The 20,623-nt window shown below is 43.1% G+C and overlaps 2 protein-coding genes across 2 annotated transcripts in view; one reads left to right on the top strand and one right to left on the bottom strand.

The window, feature by feature from the left end:
- Nucleotides 1-6,495: 6,495 nt before the first annotated feature.
- Nucleotides 6,496-6,777, bottom strand: DEXI (Dexi homolog; the record flags this gene model as incomplete). Its single annotated transcript, XM_082006611.1, has 1 exon — nucleotides 6,496-6,777. One exon carries the CDS (start codon nucleotides 6,775-6,777, stop codon nucleotides 6,496-6,498), a length of 282 nt encoding a protein of 93 aa, XP_081862737.1.
- Nucleotides 6,778-8,861: 2,084 nt separating this feature from the next.
- Nucleotides 8,862-20,623, top strand: part of CLEC16A (C-type lectin domain containing 16A) — a gene marked incomplete at both ends in the record, with an annotated part of 81,025 nt that continues 69,263 nt past the window's right edge. The window contains 5 exons of the mRNA XM_082006537.1: nucleotides 8,862-8,941; nucleotides 16,898-17,026; nucleotides 18,219-18,352; nucleotides 19,117-19,265; nucleotides 19,945-20,050. Coding sequence (XP_081862663.1) covers nucleotides 8,862-8,941; nucleotides 16,898-17,026; nucleotides 18,219-18,352; nucleotides 19,117-19,265; nucleotides 19,945-20,050 — 598 coding nt within the window. The remainder of the gene's footprint in view (nucleotides 8,942-16,897; nucleotides 17,027-18,218; nucleotides 18,353-19,116; nucleotides 19,266-19,944; nucleotides 20,051-20,623) is intronic.

Raw genomic sequence — 20,623 nt, 5'->3', positions numbered from 1 at the left:
CTTAAACTAAGAACAAGAAAAGGGGAAACAGCAGCTCTAACAGGTTACTCATTTGATGTTTTTATGACTGCTTTCCAACGTGAACTAAAAACTGATCTACAGCAGACAGTTCAGGGAGATTGTTAGTACTCTGTATTGTAGATCAAACTCTAGGCTGACTTAAAAATAGCACACCAAAACGTATTGGGCCTCCAAAGCAAAGTATAAAGCTGCCTAATGGAAGTTTCAAATATTGCTGTAGGGCTGCTAGTCCAAGACTGTAATTTGTACTGGCAGATACTAAATGGGGTGTGAATGATACAATTGACCAGGATATTCAGTCTTGACTTTCTATTCAGCTGATTAGAAGTCTGTCCTTCAAATTTCATGTGAACCTAATTTTTAACAGAAAATTTCAAAAATTTCAAAAACCAATGGAAAATGAAAAGGTAGCAAATATTTTTAAAATCTCAGAACTGTAGTTTTCCAATAGCCTCAAAGATACCTGTAAGCATTTAACAGTATGGCTATTATAGCATAACTCCAGTATTAGAAGAAGAAACTCAGTCATGGTATTTTTGGTAATTCTGTCTGTGAAGTTACTGTTCTTCACAATTCAGGCTGGACCAAAAGAAACACCGTGACTCTTTCACACCCTGACATTGTCTGCTTTCTGTTTCCTGTCTTTCTGCAAGAGTGTGTTTCAGATCTCATGGCCTGTTTGGGCTCTACTGTCTGAGCAAGCCTTGCGTCTTTTTTTCTGGCCCTTCAAAGAGCATATAGCCTTAAGTCTATTAACTGAACTACAGCTTTACCCAGCAATAGATCATTCAGTGCACGTCATCATTTTCCACTATACTGTTATTTTCCATATATGGCTGCTATTAGTCTTTACCCTTTTTATCACATATATTAGAAACATGTTTGTGTCCTCAGAGAGCATCATTCAAACTATTCAGCTATTTTTTTCCCAAGTTTGTGGCCAAAGTACTAAAACTCAACTGGGAAAAGAACGACAGTTTGACAGTTTCCCTGAAGAAATGGAAAGATTTAGCTACTTCTGTGTACTAATTAATTCTCTGGGACAGTTGTACTCCATATAAACTAGAATCATTACCAGGGGACAAACGCAAACAGTTGGATTGGCCAAATATACGAACTACATGTCTCTAAACAAATTATTCTTTTCTTCTATTTTAGGATTGCTAGTTGCTAGCTGAACTATAGAGTCACTTTGCCCCTCCTCCAGAGGAAACAAACACGAAGAATTAAATTGGATCCGCTGCTTAATTCCTTTGACAGCTTTAAACTGATAATTGGCTATTGCCACCTATTGAAGCAAGTTGACTACAGTAAGCTTCATTTTTGTAGAGAAGAACCACAGAATTTTTTTTTTTAATTATTCTTTAAAATCACATGTGACTGGGGCTTTTAACACATTAAATACTCAGGCCTGAACTATTTCTATCCTAAATTGAATGTCTCTCTATTTTCTATGCTTCATTTTAATTCATGTTATTATCAGCAGCTTTTGGAAAACTTTTCTAAAAATCTGCCTCCTCTCTTTGCATTATATAAATGAATGCATTTGGTAGGAAATCATTTAGGACTGTGGTTAATGAGTCTGTATGGACAGTTAACCACAATTCTGTCTTTCTTCCATCTAGAATGGAATTCTTATTAAGAGTCAGAGTACAAAAGTCCCTTTTAAAGCAGAGTTATCAGGTGAATTTGAGCACTCAACTTCTATTAATTTTAGTAACATCTAAGAATTCAAAACACAGTTCTAAAAATCAGAGCTATTGCTCTTAATCCTGCTGGTACTATAACTCATATAAAATAGCCAGCTGATCTGTATCATGGAGTCAACAAGCCACCTTTTTTTTTTTACATGGAGATTTCTACAAATAAGGGAAGAGCATAGTGAAAAACGGCAAGGTAAAATAAGTAACAGATCACTGTGCTCATTATTTTTAAGATTCAGAGTGTGAAAAGGAAGGTGGATTCTGATGTGTTTATGTGTATCCTGACACCGCTAGTGATAACATTCTTCTGATCTGTTCCTTCATGTGTCATCTCTGTTTTAGACATGGAATGGAGACACAAGTTGAGTTAGGCTCACAGAAGACATCAGCAGCAGACACATGAAAGAGTCCAGCACGCTTATTTCCGCCTCCATTGGGCCATGCTGTCTCTTACACACACTGACCCTGCATTTCTAATTGGCACTATATTGATGAGCTAGTGAGTAAAGATATTTTTTTGATACAGGATTTAGATGCTGGCAGTTGACAGAAGTGCTGAGTCACAAGTTTTTGAGTGCTGGATTCTGCTCACTGAAGATGTTCATCATAATTCACTTTGATGAAAAAATATAGGTTAAATAAAGACAGTATTTCCTATTCAGTTTTCATTATTGATTACTTTTCCTCATTTTCTTTCTGATTAGAGTACTTCATGATGAGTCACATCTGATTTTAAGAAAGTACAAGGAGAACAGTCATACCACCCTATTCCAGGGGACTTCAAATATGATAAAGAACCTGGCACACTCACACTAAAAGAGTGTAGATGACATGAGCAAGCTCAGTCCTGCTTAGTTTACATGGGTGGATTTCTCCATTTGAATAGGATAGGAAGCTTCTTGGAGCTGCTTAGTTGTCTGCTTTCAATCTCTGCCACCAGTTATGCTCACAAACCTGGACATAATTTTGGTCCTATTGAGTTTATTCAAGTGAGTTTTGCTGCAAGAGGGAACAGAGCTTTTCTGATCCACACGATCTTTTATTTTTACACCTAAATTAGCCTTTCCACATTTTTCAGAATTGCCTCTTGGGATTTCTCCCCTTTGTTTTCCTGTCATGCATGCCACTCACCTCCTGGGTGCAAGGCATCGCTTTCTAAATGCAAGGAGCACACTGCAAGGTTTCAGCTAAGGCTAATCATAGCTTTTTAGTTGTTCTCAGTAATCACTGGTGAGTCACATGAAGAACACTCTTAAATTTAATGCAAAGAGTATACCTATGTATTTTTCATCTCTGCTGGTAAAACTGAGACTTATTCTTCCTGCAGTGTCTTGTGAATCCTCAGCACTTCAGAATGTAAGCGCACGGGGCAGGTGGGAGCCTTCCCAGGCCTACGGAGAGCACGGGTTAACACTTGTACAGAACTGGGGTTGCTGCAGGCTAGGCACCAAAGGGATTTACATCTTCCCTTTCAGTGCCTTACTTCTGCTCCCAAAGCAGAAAACACAGCTCCAAATTAGGGCCCCCTCTGCCTGCCTTGCTAGGGAACCCGTGAGGAGGAATGGCACAGAATCACAGAATCATTAAGGTTGGAAAAGACCTTCAAGAACAAGCCCAACCATTAACCCAACACCACCATGCCCAATAAACCATGTCCCGAAGTGCCACATCCACACATTTTTTGAACACTTCCAGTGATGGACTCCACCACCGCCCTGGGTAGCCTGTTCCAGTGCTTAACCACTCTCTCTGTAAAGAAATTCTCCCTAATATCCAATCTAAACATCCCCTGGCCCAACTTGATGCCATTTCCTCTCATCCTATCACTAGTTAGTTGGGAGAAGAGACCAACACCCACCTCACCAGAACCCCCTTTCAGGTAGCTGTAGAGAGCGATAAGGTCTCCCCTCAGCCTCCTCTTCAGAACAGTGAAGGAACCTGTAACCAGGACATTAACACAAATTTCCTTTCATGGCGACACGCTGAGTCTTTGCCTGGTAGCTAAATAATTATGCAATTTGTGGCCTGGTTGCTGCATATATAAATATAATTAAATGTATAAATAGATGAATCACAGTAATAGTATATTTTTTGCTCTCTAATAATTGATCTAACTTCAGGGATTTGTGATTTGAAATCACAAAGTGATTTCACAAAGCAAGAAAGTGGAAACCACCATCTAACATGGTAACTCCCAAATTAAAGGAACCAGGCTGGAGTTGGTAGCTGTGCAGAGCTCCATTAGCTCAAGGTGTATATAGACTGAAACTTATTCCTGAGCTCTGTCAAGACCTCTGCATTTTGATTTCTACACAGGGAGGTGACATGGTTTTATAGTTAGACTATCAAGAAGTTTGCAGAGCTGCTTATCCTATTAACATGAAGGAAAATTTTAAGGAGCTCATTTACCTACACTGAACAGAATTGTGCTCAGACCCTATGCTCTATCAAACTATGCGTTCATGTAGTAGGAAAAATCCACCGAGGAAAATTATGTCTGTCCTCCTTAGGTCTTCCTGAAAACTAGATGCCACTCATCATGACAAATCCTAGTCAGTAAAAAAAATATTAAAAAAATATTTTAAATCCCTGTATTATATGGTGTTGGAGTAATAGGATTTGGAATTTGGGGAAAGGTATTTTGGGGGAGAAAATGGCTAAGGCTTTTTGCTCCACAGATTTTGCTTAAATTTCCATGTGTTTTTATTAATTTCTTTCCTGCAATACAGAGCATGTGTGTTATTTGCCCAGCTGAAAAGGGAGAGGAGGAGACAGCCACAAAATTAGCCAACAGTGTTTTGTGGGGAGTTTAGTTTTGCTCCAGACCTTCTAGTGATTCTAATCCAGAAGTGATTCTAATCCAGCTGCTTGGGATGGGCCACCAAATGTTGGCACGGTCACTTTCATTTGCAGTAACTGTATATGCAGTGGGATTTCTTCAGTAGCAACAAAGATCTGTTCACACACACACAAGCTTTGTTCAGCTGTTTGTGCAATCAGTGCTACTCCAGCACCAAAACTTTCCGTTTTTCCTCCTAAACTATTGACCAAAATCAGCTACTGTTGCTTCATATGGAATCTGAATAGAAATATTTAGGAGATAGTTTTAACCTGTATGAAGGACAGCACTACAGGAAAGGTTTGTTTGTTTTTTTTTTTAATTAGAAGACTGATTAAAATAGCTTGATGTTAAATGGTATTTGTGTAGTATGTTCACCAAGGTTGTGTTTCACAGAATCACAGAATCACTAGGTTGGAAAGGACCTTCAAGATCATCAAGTCCAACCATTAATCCAGCGCCACCATGTCCCCTAAACCATGTCCTGAAGCGCCACGTCCACACGTTTTTTGAACACTTCCAGAGATGGCGACTCCACCACCTCCCTGGGCAGCCTCTTCCAATGCCTGACCACTCTCTCAGTGAAGAAATTTTTCCTAATATCCAATCTAAACCTCCCCTGGCGCAACTTGAGGCCATTTCCTCTTGTCCTATCGCTAGTTACTTGGGAGAAGAGACCAACACCCTCGTCGCCACAACCCCCTTTCAGGTAGTTGTAGAGAGCGATAAGGTCTCCCCTCAGCCTCCTCTTCTCTAGACTGAACAACCCCAGTTCCCTCAGCCGCTCCTCATAAGACATGTGCTCCAGACCCCTCACCAGCTTCGTTGCCCTTCTCTGGACACGCTCCAGCACCTCAACATCCTTCTTGTAGTGAGGGGTCCAACACTGAACACAGTATTCAAGGTGCGGCCTCCCCAGTGCCGAGTACAGGGGCACAATCACTTCCCTACTCCTGCTGGCCACACTATTCCTGATACAGGCCAGGATGCTGTTGGCCTGTTCTGTTTGTAACCTTACAACAGAATTTCCTATTTCCATAATTTCAAATAGAAAATAAAAAGGTATCCTGAACTGTTTTTCAAATTTACAGACAATATTTTGCTAAAAATTCTACTGGCAGATTTGCTAACACATTTTAATTTAAACTGTGAATGTTTTCATTAACATATACTTGGCACAGAAAGTCCTAGCTAGAAATAGAGATTTTCTTCCCAATTGCACTTCAGTGTTTTAAAATGCTAAAGCCTTACAAAATTTCCAGAGTTTTAGTGTCACTCAAAACTACAGCAACAAATTGACCAAGCAAACCCTTGTGCTACGATTAACAGGGGAAGAATGAGGAGCTCGGTAGGTTTCTTATTATCTGAGACGGAGGTTTTAAAGGGCACCTGACTAAGAAGTATTCCTGGCTCGAGTACGGCCTCTGAGTTCTAGTAACTATTCGCCTGGATGTTCTTTAGATTCAGAGCTGCTTTCAGGACCGGATTAGCGAAGTTGTTGACCAGCTGGAAACACAACACCTAGCGCTGCAGCGGCGCCATCGGTGGGAATCAGTCCTTCGGGGCAGGCGTTCTCCCGGCTGCGCGCGGAGGACATCGGCCCCGGCCCTCTGCCCGCGGGACGGCGGTGGGCCGCGCCGGGAGCGCCCCGCGGGCCGCCGCCCCGCCGAGCCCGAGGAAGCGACTTACCGGCCTGGCGAGCACTCCTTCCCGGCGGCAGCGGGTCCCGGCTGCCCCCCCGGCCCTGCACCGGGGAAGGGGGGCGTGCTGGGTGTTTGGGCGGGGGGGAGATGCTGCGCAGAAGGAGCTGAGACGCAGCGAGGTTATCCCGGAGCCGCGGCGGTCCCCGAGCTACGGCCATGCCGGGACACCCGGCCCCAGCCCCGGGCCGGGCGGCGTCACCCCGCAGTCGCTTCGGAGCGCCCCGGGGCGTCACTCCAAGTACCCATCAAAGACATCCAGCTCGCTGTCCGTCTCGTAGAGCACGGAGCCGGGGTCGGAGAGCACCCCCAGATCCACCAGAGCCTGGTCCATATCCTCGGGCAGGAAGACGATGCCTACATTGAGGACGATGTACTCCATTAGGAAGGCATAGTACAGGATCAGCACGTTGACAAAAAACAAGCCCACGTAAAACATATAGGGCAGCACCAGCAGCGCATGGAAGGCCCAGGACTCCAGCGAATCCAGACGTGCCGAGACCGCGGCGGGCATGCAGCCGTACGGGGCTGCTGCGGGCTCCGGCGGCGGGGGGGCGCCGCAGCGGGCACCGGCCTGTCCGGCGGGAGCGGCGGGCGCGGAGCCGGGAGCGGGGCGCGCAGGACCGCACTCCGCAGCCCCGGTGGCAGGCGAGGGCCAAACCCCAGAGCCGCAGCCTGGGAAGAGGCGAGCCCCGCGGGGGCGGCAGAGCCGCAGGGCGGCCCGCTCGGTCCCCTCCTTCCCCGGAGGAAGAGGCGCCCCGGCGGGCGGGCAGCCAGCGCGGGCTTCAGCGGCGCTGCCGCAGCCCCGCCGCTGGCAGGAGGCTCCTCAGGGGCATTTCCAGCCCGGCTGCTGCAGTCCCGCCGCGGCTCCCCTCCTCCTCCCGCCCGCAAACTTTGCGGAAGCAGCCGACAAGCGCGTCGGCGCGGATCACCCGCCGCCGTCAGCGAACTCGCCAGCCCCGGTCTGCGCTGCGGGACCCCTGCTGCCCGCCCCCTCGCCTCCCCGCCCCACGCCGCGTCCCCCGGCAGCGCCGCCCGCCCCTGGCGCTGCGGGCCGGCCGGGAGCAGCGGCACCGGGCGCCGGCGCCTCCGCCGCGGGCGGGCTGCGCCGGGCTGAGGGGCCAGGAGGCTTCCTGCGGTGCCCGAGCCGCGCGGCGCCTTCGCAGAGCACTTCAGCACCCCGCAGCAGCGTGGGCGGGTTTTGTCTGTTCCGTGGCCGCTGGAAGTTGTTGCCGTTCCCCGGTTGCTGAACAAGGCCCATCCGCGGCAGCTGGGCGGGCCTGGGCCCTTTCCCACCTCGGTGGAGGCACTTCTTTGCAGACCAAGGTCAGCAAAAGCTGGATCAAAATATAATCAAAGGTGTGCTTTTAAATTAGGGCGGTTTTTCTGATACTGGCTGACAAACTCTTTAGCTTTACTTAGATTTAATCAATGGTTAAAGCAAAAAAATATAAAACCAGGTCAAGGCAGTCAGTAATGATCGTGTTCTCTTTGTTCTGCTTTAATTAAGTTAGTTTTTAAGCCGATTCAAAACTAAGTGTTGCAGTCCTTATTGGAAAAACCCTAGCAAGAGAGATGTCAGCATCTGAATTTCCATCGCTGCATCTTGCAGCATCCCATTCTCCTCTGGTCAGAACTGACCCCACCAGAACTGCTTAATTTTGAGTTACGGATGGTGAACAAGGAACGTCAACTTTTGTCTCAAATTACCATGAATTTGGGAGGTACATGCGGACATGAAAAGGCTGAGTTTTTGTTTAGGATAAGTTTAATCCTTTATATTCTTCTAATTTAACAGTCCTCTCAGGACCTGACAAGATATAACTTCTAACTGCCGAAGAGAGGGAAGGAATCAATTAAGCAAAAAATTGATCCAAGGCCTCTGGCTCTGGGAGGCACGGGCGTCCCTCAGCCCTCAAGGCCCATCGCTGCTGTCCTGCTCAGACATGGCGTGCAGGAGGGGCTGAGCACCTGCCCGACAGCGTCACTTGGTTTACTTCGAGACAAACTGCCGAAGCGCAGCCCTCAGAGGCGGGCGGCTTAGGGCACGTGTTTCCACTTTTCTGTGGAAATCCTGACGGGAAAAGAGAAAACTCCGGGTCCCCGGGGACTGTCCCGTTTCCTTGCAGGTGGGTGGCGGGCCGCGGCGGCTGGCGGGGGACGGGCCATGACGGTGGCGGGCCGCGGCAGGTGCCGGTCCCGGGCGGGTGCCTTCCCAGCCCGGGGCCCCGGCAGAACGGGCGTCCCCTGAAAGCGCCGGGCTCCGGCCTGACGGGCGAAGGCGGGAGTCTGAGGGGGCGCGCGCCCCGCTTTCCTCTCCCCGCTTTCCCCTCCCCGCCCGGGTGACGGACAGCGGCCCCGCCCCGGTGCCTGCTGGGACTTGCAGTCCGCGCGGCGCGGGCGGGACGCGGGACCGCGCTTCCCAGCGTGCTCCGCCCGCGCATGCGCCTTGGCGTTTATGTGCGCCGGTGGCTGCCGCCGCTGGGGCTTCTTCCTGGTCGTCGCCCGCCCGGGCGCCGCTCACCCCTTGTCTGCCCTTCCCTGCGGGGCTATGAAGACCTAGAGCTCCGCGGGCCGTAGCAACTGTTCGCCGTCAGCATGTTCGGGCGCTCCCGCAGCTGGGTGGGCGGCGGGCACGGGAAGGCCGCCCGCAGCATCCACTCCTTGGATCACCTCAAGTAAGCGCGGAGCCGGCCGCGGGCTCTGGGCCAGCTGTGAGGGGAAAGAGAGCCGGCGGGCGGGGCCGGGGGCTGCCGCGGGGAGCCGTGCCTGCGGCGGCTCTCCCAGGTTGCGAGGGGACTCGGAGGGTGCCAGCCGGCGCGGGGGCGGGCGGACTCCGGCTGCGGAGCTGCTTGGGGCAGGGTTGTCCCTTGGGGAGGGCTGCGGAGCGGCGCCGGGGTGGCTCGGAGACGTCCCGGAGGAGAGGCGGGAGGCGGGCGGCGCTGCCCGGTCGCTCGCGCCCTCCTCGCCTGTGCGTGCTGGCGTGCTCTCCCGAGCCGAAAGCTGCCGGAGCAATTCGGCAGCGGCGCGGGAGTCGCTCTGGGCGGTGTGGGCTGGTGTCTTCCTCGCGGCAGTCTGCCCCTTCGTCCCAAAATGTCTTCAGGGCAGACGCAATTCCGTCATGTCGTGTCACGCTCATGGCTGCGATACGTGTTTGTTTGGTTGATTTTTAATAATGTCGCAGACTCATTCAGTGGAGTAGAATGCAAGACGTGAAAAATACAAGAAATACCACATTTCTCTTGAGGGAGGACTTTGATTGTCTCCTGGTAGTGGCGAAGATGGGGAAGTGAGCAGCCTGGTCCCAGCCCGTAAGCAATGTAGACCTTTTGGGGGGGGTTGGGGGGTGGATCTTAGTAGTCAGCCAGTCAGAACTCAGTAGTTCATGGCAATCAGGATGGTGGTTTTGCAGGTCCAGGGGATGTACCCTGGTTAGAGGGCTCAGCAGCTGGCATAGAAGTAAAGCTGTTGAGTTTGAGAATTGTAACATCCGCCTCCGGGGACTGATGTCTTTGCGTTATTGCTGACTGCAGAAGGTGGAATAGTTTTCTCTAGCTCTGCCACTGGAGAGTTGGAAGGATGGCAAGGGATAAAACATTTTTAAATTCACTGTTCCATTTTAAGGGTTCCACTATTGCAAGAAAAATGAGATCCACTGTTATAGCTTCTTTTTCTACTGAACAAGAAAAGGAGGTCATTAAGAGGGGAAGTGTTTTCTAAATGAAATCACTGTGAATACATAGCTTATTGAGAAATAAGTGGCTGGTAGTTATCAACAATTAGTCAAATTACAAGGAGGACGTGAATGGGGTCTGACAGTAATGAGCAGGATGCACTTATACAAGATTTGGATCTTGCAGTTACTTTATCAAGATGATTCTGGTCCTTGCCTTTAAACTGGAAAAATGTTCAAAACTAGCAAGACTAATTGAAATGTTTTACTTTTTACCAAAGACAGGGAAATCAAGTCCATAAATACAAAAATTATGAGGCAGTAGGACTGCGGAAAGTAATTTTGAAAGCATGGTAGGTCAGACTACTAAGTCAACATGATCTGGCATTGCAGGAAAAAGGGAAAAAGTCATGCTCTGGTATAAACATGGGAATGTTCTATATAAGGGGTAGCCATTGGATACTACTCAATGCTAATGGAGCTTTAGATCTATCTGGTTTTGATATTACACTTGAAGATAGAGCACAAGAATGCTGATAGGTGATTAAATTTGAAGAAACTGAGTTTAAGTTTAGAAAAAGTAGGCTGGTGAGAGGGAGGCTTTAGGACGTTAGAATCTTTCAGGCAAGAAAAATGTGATTATATGTTCTCTCAGGGCCACAGAGGGTAGAAAAAGTGATACCCTGTTTGATTTGCAGCAAAAGGGAAGCAGGCTGGAAGTGTTGTGGCTTGTGCTTGACTACTTACCTGAGAATTGAAGTATATAGTTCGCTACTAAAATATTGGCTTTGGTTTCTTTTGCTTTTTTGCATGTGATTTTTTTAATTATGAAATCTACAATGGTAGTATGTAAAGGAGAGCCAAGACCAATCTGTTTAGACTGTATATTTTAAGTGGTTAGTTAGGCTGTATGAATTGCAGTTTCTAGCTAGATGTCAATAGCAAAGGTAGCTTACCTAGTGGTAACGTGAAGTTTAGGGCTTTTCTAAGGTTGCAGTTGAAGTGGGTAAAGCAACAGAAGGAAAAAGAGCAAAGAGGGTCATGAAAGAACATCAGTCTTGGTAGGCTCACCACCTTGTGAGCATCTGCATTCTCATCTTTTCAACTTGTCAAAAACTCATATTCTGTTCCATGTGAACGAGTTGAGTAGCACGCACCAACCTTGCTATTACAGGTTAGCTGAGCCTATAACAGCATATTATGCTATGTTACAAGAGTGAAATTAGCCCTGGGAATATTTTCGTTTTTTTAACATGCATAATGTAGAGTTTAGTCTAAATTGTAAACAATATACCTGTTTAGTAACTATGAGGAGGTTACTGCTTTTTGTCTGTAACTGTTTGATCTGGAACTTCCTTTCCCATCAGCTTTAATGTGTTTGTTTGAGGCTTGCTTTTGAAATTTTACTATTCAGTATTTCTGCAAACATGCTGTAGAATGGATTGGCCAAACAAACGTTGTGAGGCTGTTTGTATTAAGTGTACAGTCTCTTAGTCTAGTGAAAACAGTTACAACTTAATCCAGCTTTCTAATACCTTGCTGAATTGCTATCTAGAGAGTCTATGAAACACTACTATGCGCAGCCTGAGTGCATCTGACTTATTTTTTTAGAGAACTTGATATTTTTGTGCCCTTTGGTTAGTAATTGAGGGAATGTCAATAACTTAAATGGAGAAAGCCTAAATATTCTGGAAACAGGAACAATGTTAGTGACTGCTTGTGACAGTCGTCTGAAATGACTTGTTTATCTTTACGGGAGACTGTATCTGAAACTAGGCCAGAATCTGCTTCTTGAAAGTGTCATCCAGCAGTTTAAAATGAGACCTTTTTCCCCTCCCTTTATATAGTCCTCTGCTCTGTTTATTATATGCTTCCAGTTCTAAAAGCAAATACATCAAGGCAGTTTTAGGCAATGGCCTGCCTTGCTACGCAAAGTAATGAAAAAGTTAGCGCTTTCTCATGAGCTGCGTGTTCCTCTCTTTCTCGTTGGCCTACCTTTGCACGTAAGCTGGGCGTTCTTGTGTCGGTCAGGGCTTCTTACACCTCTGCAGCTGCTGACTGTGGCAGTCGCTGTACTCTGCTTCTGCAGCTCCTCGCCATAGGAGCTGTGACCTGTGGTTAAACTACTAAAAAGTCTTTCATATTGCCCAGTTGAGGATAGGCTAACGATAGCAGATGCGTGGTTGGATCTCCTTGAGAGCATAACTGTATCTTCTTTCCCCGTCTACAAACTTTGACTTCCCATTGGAGTGGATGGAAGAGGATTTATGTAATTTCTCCCAATATGTAAGTGGCGATATCTTAACCATTTCTGAAGAGTTCATCTGATAATATCTCTGGTGTTCCTGCTAAAGTGAAAGGCTTTGGAACTTAAGCTTAGTATTTTTGTTTCTACATGCAATTTTCTCCCTACTTTTCTAAGAGTTATTTTACATAGCCCTGTCGCTTCAAGTATGTTTCCCATTGTTGCTTTTACATTGGTGTTTTAATTGCGTAACGATTGCACAAAAGGTTTTATACCATTAGAGTTGGGTGCTGCTGAACATTTCTCATGACTTGGTCAGATGCAGCATCCATAAACGTGTACGGTTGAAAACTTGTTTCACAGCTGATTCATTTCCTGAAGTACTGTCCTTGCTATACATCCAGTTTCCTCTGAGAATAATATGTAATTACATAGAGGCAGCATGAAGAAGCAAGCATGTTGTGATTAAGTCTGGGTTTTTTAAATTTGAGTGCTTGGCTTCCTAAACTCCTACCTATTTTAGTGTATTTTTGTAAGTAGTAAGTCATTAATGCCCACTTTCTATATCCATGAGTTGCTATGTTATCCCTCTGAGCATGGTTTCTTACCAGGAAAATGTTCGGAATTTTATTTGTCTTGTTAATTTTCTGGCAAAATCTCCCACTGATTTTGGTGGTATCAGGTGCTTTGACACTTCCTGCATGGTGGGTTTTTGTTAGGTTTTTGTTTGTTTGAACCCAGTTTTCAGATGTAGAGAGATGGAGATGACAAAAACTTTCTCTTTGAGGGTTTAGCATTTTGGAGCACAAACTTGACCCCTTTGTAACCAGCATTTAAGCTTTAAGGATTTATGTAAATAGAAAAATACTGTTTTTATGTGATAGTTTATGATGTTCTCATGATATGGTATGTTGCATGTGTGCTAAGAGAAACAAGCATGTGCATGCTTTCTCATTCATTTTCAAGTAAGTAGATAAAGGAATAGCTTGAAAGTGAAGCCCAAGTTTTCTCTAAGCGCATCAGTGTGTTATCAAATCAAGGAACTTTGCAGTAATGTTGATATTAAGTAAATTAACTTAGAGTTTATGTATTCCTGACTATTAAATGTTTCTTGCTTTTTGCATCTGTAACGCTCTGTCTTCCATAGACTCCGAGGTGAGGTAGTAGCATGTAATTCTTCCCACGGCTTTCTGTTCCCAGAGTTCCACTGTTGGAGTAAACTTTATTGCAAAGTTTGCGTGATATAACTTATTCATGAGAAATATATGTTCATAGATGCAATAATTTATATATGACTACAAATAAATAGGCTAAAATATGTGAAGTAGTTTTAATTACTCTCTTTAACTCTCTTGGGAAAAATATTGAGATTGCTCTGGCATGAACTGTTCTGATTTAATTTCTGCTCTTCAGCTGTTCACTGTTCCATTAACTGATGCCTGCTCGGACCAGTGACTTAGTTTTTGCTCTGTATATATTATCAAGGCAGCGAATCAAAAGACAGTGCCATAATCGGAAGGTTTTGCAGGGCTTGTGCGCCATGTGCTCTTCTAGAAAGCCCCGGGGATTCTCATAGGTGGTCAGATTTGAACTCTTGCGTCTTCAGTGTGAGCCATCTCACTGTCAGCCTCCGTAGAAGGAATCTTGAACCGTGATCCTCAGATTAGTTAAAGAGGATTTGCGGGTGCTCTTTGACTTGCTATTTGGTGACTTCTGTTACGGTAGGGCATGTGAACAGGCAGTTATTACTCTAGGAGATAGCTATGAATCAACTTGTTTCAATCTGAGCAGTTTCTGTTCTGGATTTGGAAAGTGAGTATTGATTTACGGGGGCGGGGAAACAGTATGAAGAGGGGGGAGAGGTGGGGGTTTTTTTTTTCATACTCTGAGCATGAAAAGCCAATCTTTTTCCTCCTCCTGCCATCTCTTCCCTTTTTTCCTGCTCTTTCCTCTGCTGTCTGGTAGGTTAACCTTAATATGATGTAGGCTTTATCACATTGCTGGTTTTGGGGGGGAGAGAAGGAAGCATGTGGTATCTCAAGTTTGTTAAAACTGTGAACTTCTGAGAGTTGTTGACCTCTCGCTGTCCTTGTGCAGTACTCAAGACAGTAAAATCATTATTTGATGACTAAGCAATATAAAGATCAGGAAGCGTATAGCATTTTACCATAACAGCATAATAAAATTCTCTGAAATAGCTTCTGCTTCCTGCATGGCTTATGAGGACAGACTGTGTCTTGCAACAAGTCCTGCAAAGCTCTGGCCCACTGAGTGGCAGCTCAGGGGTTGAAGAAGATTACCCAAACCAAATTTTGCAAATTTTAAGCAAACTGAAAATATGGTCAAACTTTTTTTTAATTGAATTCAAGTGTGAAAAAGATTCTGAAACTAGGTAATACCTTACTTTGTCTTCGTAAGTCTGATTGTTGTGGTTTAGCCCCAATTGGCAACTGAGCACCACACAGCCGCTCACTCACTCCCCCTGGTGGGATGGGGGCAAGAATCGGAGAGTTAAAGTGAAAAAACTTGTGAGTTGAGATAAAGACAGTTTAATAAGTGAAATAAAATAGTAATAATAATAATAACAACGGTGATAAAAGAATATACAAAGCAAGTGATGTATGATGCAGTTGCTCACCACCGGCCGATCCATGCCCAGCCAGTCCCCGAGCAGTGGCCCCCGGCCAGCTTTCCCCTAGTTCATGTACTGAGCGCGATGGCCTGTGGTCTGGAATATCCCCCTGGCCAGTTTGGATCAGCTGTCCTGGCTGTGCCCCCTCCCAGCTTCTTGTGCACCCCCAGCCTTCTCAGTCGGCAGAGCATGGGAAGCTGAAAAGTCCTTGACTTAGTGTAAGCACTACTTAGCAACAACTAAAACATTGGTCTGTTGTCAACATTATTCTCATTCTAAATGCAAAACACAGCACTATACTAGCTACTAGGAAGAAAATTATACCAGCCAAAACCAGGACACTGATAAATAGTTGGAACAGCCTGATATGTGTTCAGTTAAATGGCATTTTAGTCTCCAACTGCATGTTTGCCCTGTGCAGTGATTCCGTTTTTTATTGTAGATAAAATTGATGGAAATACTGTTTTTTGAAATGTGATTTCAAGTCTCATTTTGACCTAAACTTCTGAAACTTACTTTAAACCAGACACGCCAAAATTTTGTTCTAGAAATGCCCAGTGTTTCCTGGAACACTACAGTAGCGTGGCAAAATTGGTATTTTTATCTTTTACATAATAGCTGCTTGAGGTCTTTTCAGTCTGTTGCTTAAAAAATGGCTTACTGAACTTCTAAACTCTTGCATCGTACTAGTAAGATTCCTAAAATTTCAACCTGAGTCACTGAACGAACTTGGAATGGAATGGAATCCAAAACAATAATGATAGGCTGTCTGAAACAGTAATGATAGGCTGTCGCAGAGTCAGGACACGCAGGGTATTTTCCCAAAAATAGATCTTGGGGGTTTTGATGAACTCCACTTCTCATGGGAAGGTTGATAGTATAGAAAATTAGTCTTCTTTCCTGAACACTTGTGAGTATATTGGCCACATATCCCTGAATCCTCAGGTGTTAGTCCTGGTTTTCAACAGATTGCAGTATAGCATTGCATGGTCTGTGGTTAGTGATCTGAACTCTTGCACTTTTAAAATGGCATGGATTTTCTTTGATTTTATTTAATTACTTTCATAATTGTGCACCTTTCTTACATCCATCCTTTTTCTTTATTACTATATAAAAACAACCAAAAAAAAGAAAAACAGAGGGAGAAACCCTTTTTCTTTATTACTATATAAAAGCAAAAAAAGAAAAAACAGAGGGGAAAAAAGCCGTGGTGATTCTTGGGCTTTTCTTAGAAATTCCCACACACTTTTTTTTTTTTTAGGACAAAGGGAAGTAATTTTTTATGTAAAATCTTACTCTGGGGAGAAAAAAAAAAAAAAAGAGAAGTGTGCTTCCTTGACTGACTAAAATTCTGAGGCTTACAATACAAGCCTTTTAAATTTTATTTAGCTGTGTAATATTGTTTTGTAATACAGATGTACGTTTTTTTGAACTTCAGTACCCAGCCTTAAACTCTTGCCCTTTGAGATGGTAAAGCTGGAATTTGCTACCTTTCCGATCAGTATTTCTATGCTTGAAGGGCCTGAGACCTGATGATTAAGCTTTGGCAAGATGAATGAATAGTCTTTGACAGTCCTGATCATTAACCACCAAATTGACATGATTCTGTGGAGTGTCTCTGCAGCCAAGACAAGGGATCTAACTTTTCTAGTTAGATCTGCGTGTGCCTCTGTCCACAATTACACTTTCCCATATCAGCTACTGCATGCTTACCTGCTTCTTCTATTTCTTCTTTTTCTTGCTCATCACTCCTTTGACTTTAACATGCTTCCAAAGAAATTCATTAGGTTGCCATAAGAAGCACCACCGGGCAAGTGTTACATAATTTCTAGTCCTATGCTAACATATGCATAAGCATTCATAACTCACCTGGCTAGTTACAGATTTGTTTAGTTTGTCACATATTCTGTTTAACAATTACTTTTCTCTCTGCATCATTATTAAAAGATGATTTTAGCATTTTAAAATTGTACAATGAGTAGACATTGTGTGTGTCTACATTAAGTTACAGCGACTAAAGACAAACATGGTGCATGTTAAAGTGGCAGGATACTGTATTACTTGTAATTATTTTTTTCTTTTAGGTACATGTATCATGTTTTGACTAAAAACACAACAGTAACCGATCACAACCGCAACCTGCTGGTAGAGACTATCCGTTCTATAACAGAGATCCTTATATGGGGGGATCAGAATGACAGCTCAGTATTTGAGTAAGTACTTCTAAGAAATTTTGACTCTGGTTTTGTTTTTGAAGAATTATTAGACTTGCATAGAGAGCTAGTTCAAAGGGTTAAGTCTTCGAAGACTCTATTTCATGCACGTGGGTAGAAAGCTATGTCCTGTAGTAGGCGGGTAAGCAGGATCATGTTCTTGTCATATGAAGAAACAGAGGATTTGCTTCTGTTAACAAAAAAGTGTTCCAAGTCCAGAGCCCCTTTCATGTACTGCTTTTGTTTGACTGTCAAATCTTTGATATAATTACAAAATTTAATGTATTTTGGGGTCCAGATTTATCCAGTACATCTATTAATATCATATGACTTTAATTTGTTTACTTCAAGCCATTGCTTGGCTGTTTGCTTCAAGACATTTGCTTTTTTTATAAAGGCAATTTGATTGAGATAGGTAAAGATAAGGTGTTTGGTGTTTTTAATTACTTACTTAGGGAGTGCTTGGTTTTATTTTTACAAGATCATTTCAGCATGATTGGGTTATAATGTGGACTAAGAAATTCAACTTATTTTGATTATTCATGTCTCCATAACTCCAACACGTTCCTCACTGTCTTCTCTGCTTGGGAAAATTTTAGGAATTCAGAGTTTTTTCTGCAATCAATGTAAAAACAACTGTCATACATACATATTTGTCATGTCCTGGTGGGAAAGAGTCCACACTGTTCTCTAAGTTGCATGCATTTCTGGTTTAAAAACATTGCAAGCATTCACTTCTGTTTGAATTGTACAAGAAGCCATTAAATGCTTGCTTCTGGTGTGGGGAAAAAAAATAATTCAAGTGGATCAAAAATAAGGTCTACAGTGTTGAAGACAAAAAACATGTTAGCTTAAAAGGGGCAAGTGAACCTTCATTTAGAGGCTTTCCCTTTCAAAATTATGATTGCAAGATAGGGAAGCTGCCTGATAAATTTTATTTTTAGTATATGTAATGTAAAAGGCCCTCATTTCTTGACATCCCTTTTTTGCATAATTTTTTAAGGACCCTTGTTAGCATTTAAGGTTTTTGGAAGATATTCTTCTTTTATACAGATAAAACTTTGCAAAATAATTCTTCATAAATGTAAAACATGCTGTTTGTCAAACTTGCCAAGTCTTGCCCTGATCCTAGTAAGGTTATGTTGCTGTTAAATACAGCAAGTGATATAATGACACCTCTATTTTATTTCAGCTTTTTCTTGGAGAAGAATATGTTTGTTTTCTTCTTGAACATCTTGCGTCAGAAGTCTGGTCGTTATGTGTGTGTACAGCTGCTGCAGACTTTGAACATCCTTTTTGAGAACATCAGTCATGAAACATCACTGTGTAAGGGCACAGTTTTAAACTGTTAAGGATGAAGTGATCAAATTTGATTGATTTCCCTTTCATTTAATGAAATTTAGTCCTAGTGCCTCTTCACACAAGAAGTGAATGAGTTCTGAAGTCTTTTTAATTGTACACCTCTGAAAATACAGTGTAATTTGACTACAAAATACCTTTTAATGTAAATTTTCAGTAGAACAAAAGTAGTTGTTTGGTACTACTGAAACACTTACTTAGCATATTTCAAGGGCTTCTTTAAGTCAGCAAATTAGTTGTGGTCTGAAATGTTCGCCTTGCTGCCCCAGATTATGTGGTGGAACTCTGTTGTATAGTTTGTACTGGAACTGTTGTGACATCATTGGGGCTGGCATTCAGCCATTTACTTCAAGTTTTTTAGAAATGTATAAAGAGGACAGAGAACTAATAGTTTAATTCACAGCTATCATGAAGAGAAGGTCAAATACAAGCCTTTGAGAGTTTATGACTTTGGGAGGAAGAGAGAGTTGTTTTAAGTGTTATTAGCTGCAAAGCCTACATAAATTGAGGAAGGTGAAGTATATTCTCAGTTGTCTTGTTCTTGGGAGCAAAGACCTTTGTAGGGAATGATTTCCTTATATTACTGCTTGAAGCCTTCACTTGAGTTTGGCTAAAAATTGGGATCTTCAAGCATCAAGTAGTTTGTTGCTAGCAGGTACTTTAAATAGAGCTAGCTAGCATAGTGATTTTTTTTCTTTCTGTTAACTTGTGTAATGTTTCTTATTTTTCAGACTACCTGCTCTCTAATAACTATGTAAATTCTATTATTGTCCACAAATTTGACTTTTCTGATGAGGAGATCATGGCATATTACATATCATTTTTGAAAACTCTTTCCCTGAAACTCAACAATCATACTGTACATTTCTTTTACAATGAGGTAAGTGAAGAAAGAACTGCAGTATAATCTTAAGAGGACTTTAGTTAGAAATTGATAGCAATTTGGCACATATTCTATTTAGTCTCTTGTCTAGGCATGTCCTGCATTTATTTTTATAACGGTAATATCAGTGATTGAGAATCAGTTTGTGGGGAATCTCTGCAAAAGCATGATAAAGAAGGTCTTTCTCCTCCTATATAATAAAATCAGAATCTGGAAGTTAGTGTTATATTGGACTGTTTCAGTAGTTCTGAAGTCTACTTCACTGAGAATTCAACCTGTTTATGCCTTGTTTTCTTGTACTTTTATAAGCAGGATCTTTTCTGTTGCGTCACTAGGTTCTAAGAGGCTTAGTCAAAATCTAGAAAGCCCGAGTAATCAAAGGCCAAAGTTGAAATGGATTTTTCCTCACTCCATTCCACTTTTTGCCAGAAGAGGGCATTAAAGCACTGAGTATGTGCGGAGTTAACATGGAAAGCTCTGACTCTTAAAGCAGTTCATTTTTTAATACAGAGCTACAAATGCAGCTGACTCTGCATTGTAAAATCATTTCAGTTTCTTCTGTAGAAGGTAAAAATATCAACGTAATACACGGAAAACATTTTTCATACAGAATCCAAACAAATATTTGGTATGTGTTTTGGTTAATTCATAAATACTTTCTTTCCTCTTCTTACAGCATACTAATGACTTCGCTTTGTACACTGAAGCTATTAAATTTTTTAATCACCCAGAAAGCATGGTCAGGATTGCTGTTAGGACTATAACTTTAAATGTCTACAAAGGTATGCTTTTTATATATTAAAAAAGGTATGTGCATAAAATGCTTGTTTCATTGTAATTTAATTTTGTTATTTACGGTTAAGGATTTTCTGTCTGTTTTATGACATTGAAAAGCTTAGTATGTGTACGTGCTTCAGATGCACATTTCGGTTTTTATGAAACGGAACCCCAGTCCTACAGTATGTGCTTGTAAATAGTATTGTTTCCTCATAGATGAAACTAGTTTAAAAAAAAGCAAGAGTATCAAAAGTACACCAGGAACTTCAGCTTCATTTCCCACAGAGATCAGAATGTGACTGTATTTAAAAAACAAACAGAAACAAAGTGCTTTAAGAATATCAAGTATTTTTTACTTATGAACTTTATGAAGTTTTATAGGGTGTTATATAATGTATATATAATGTAACCTTGCTGGCTACATCAGTTGCTTTTGCTTTGAGGTACATTAGAATATGGTATGTAGAGCTCCTAGGTGCTGCAGTCACTGCTGTCTAAAGAAGAGCTAGACCATTCCCAGAGGTGCCCAGTGAAGGCCAGGAGGCTGCAGTCGCCAAGTTCCTGTACTGGACATTCCA

This window comes from Phaethon aethereus, assembly GCF_964289735.1.
Source record: "Phaethon aethereus genome assembly, chromosome: 15".
Lineage (NCBI taxonomy): Eukaryota > Metazoa > Chordata > Aves > Phaethontiformes > Phaethontidae > Phaethon > Phaethon aethereus.
Note: the sequence above shows the minus strand (reverse complement) of the source record. Positions and strands in the feature narration are given on the sequence as shown.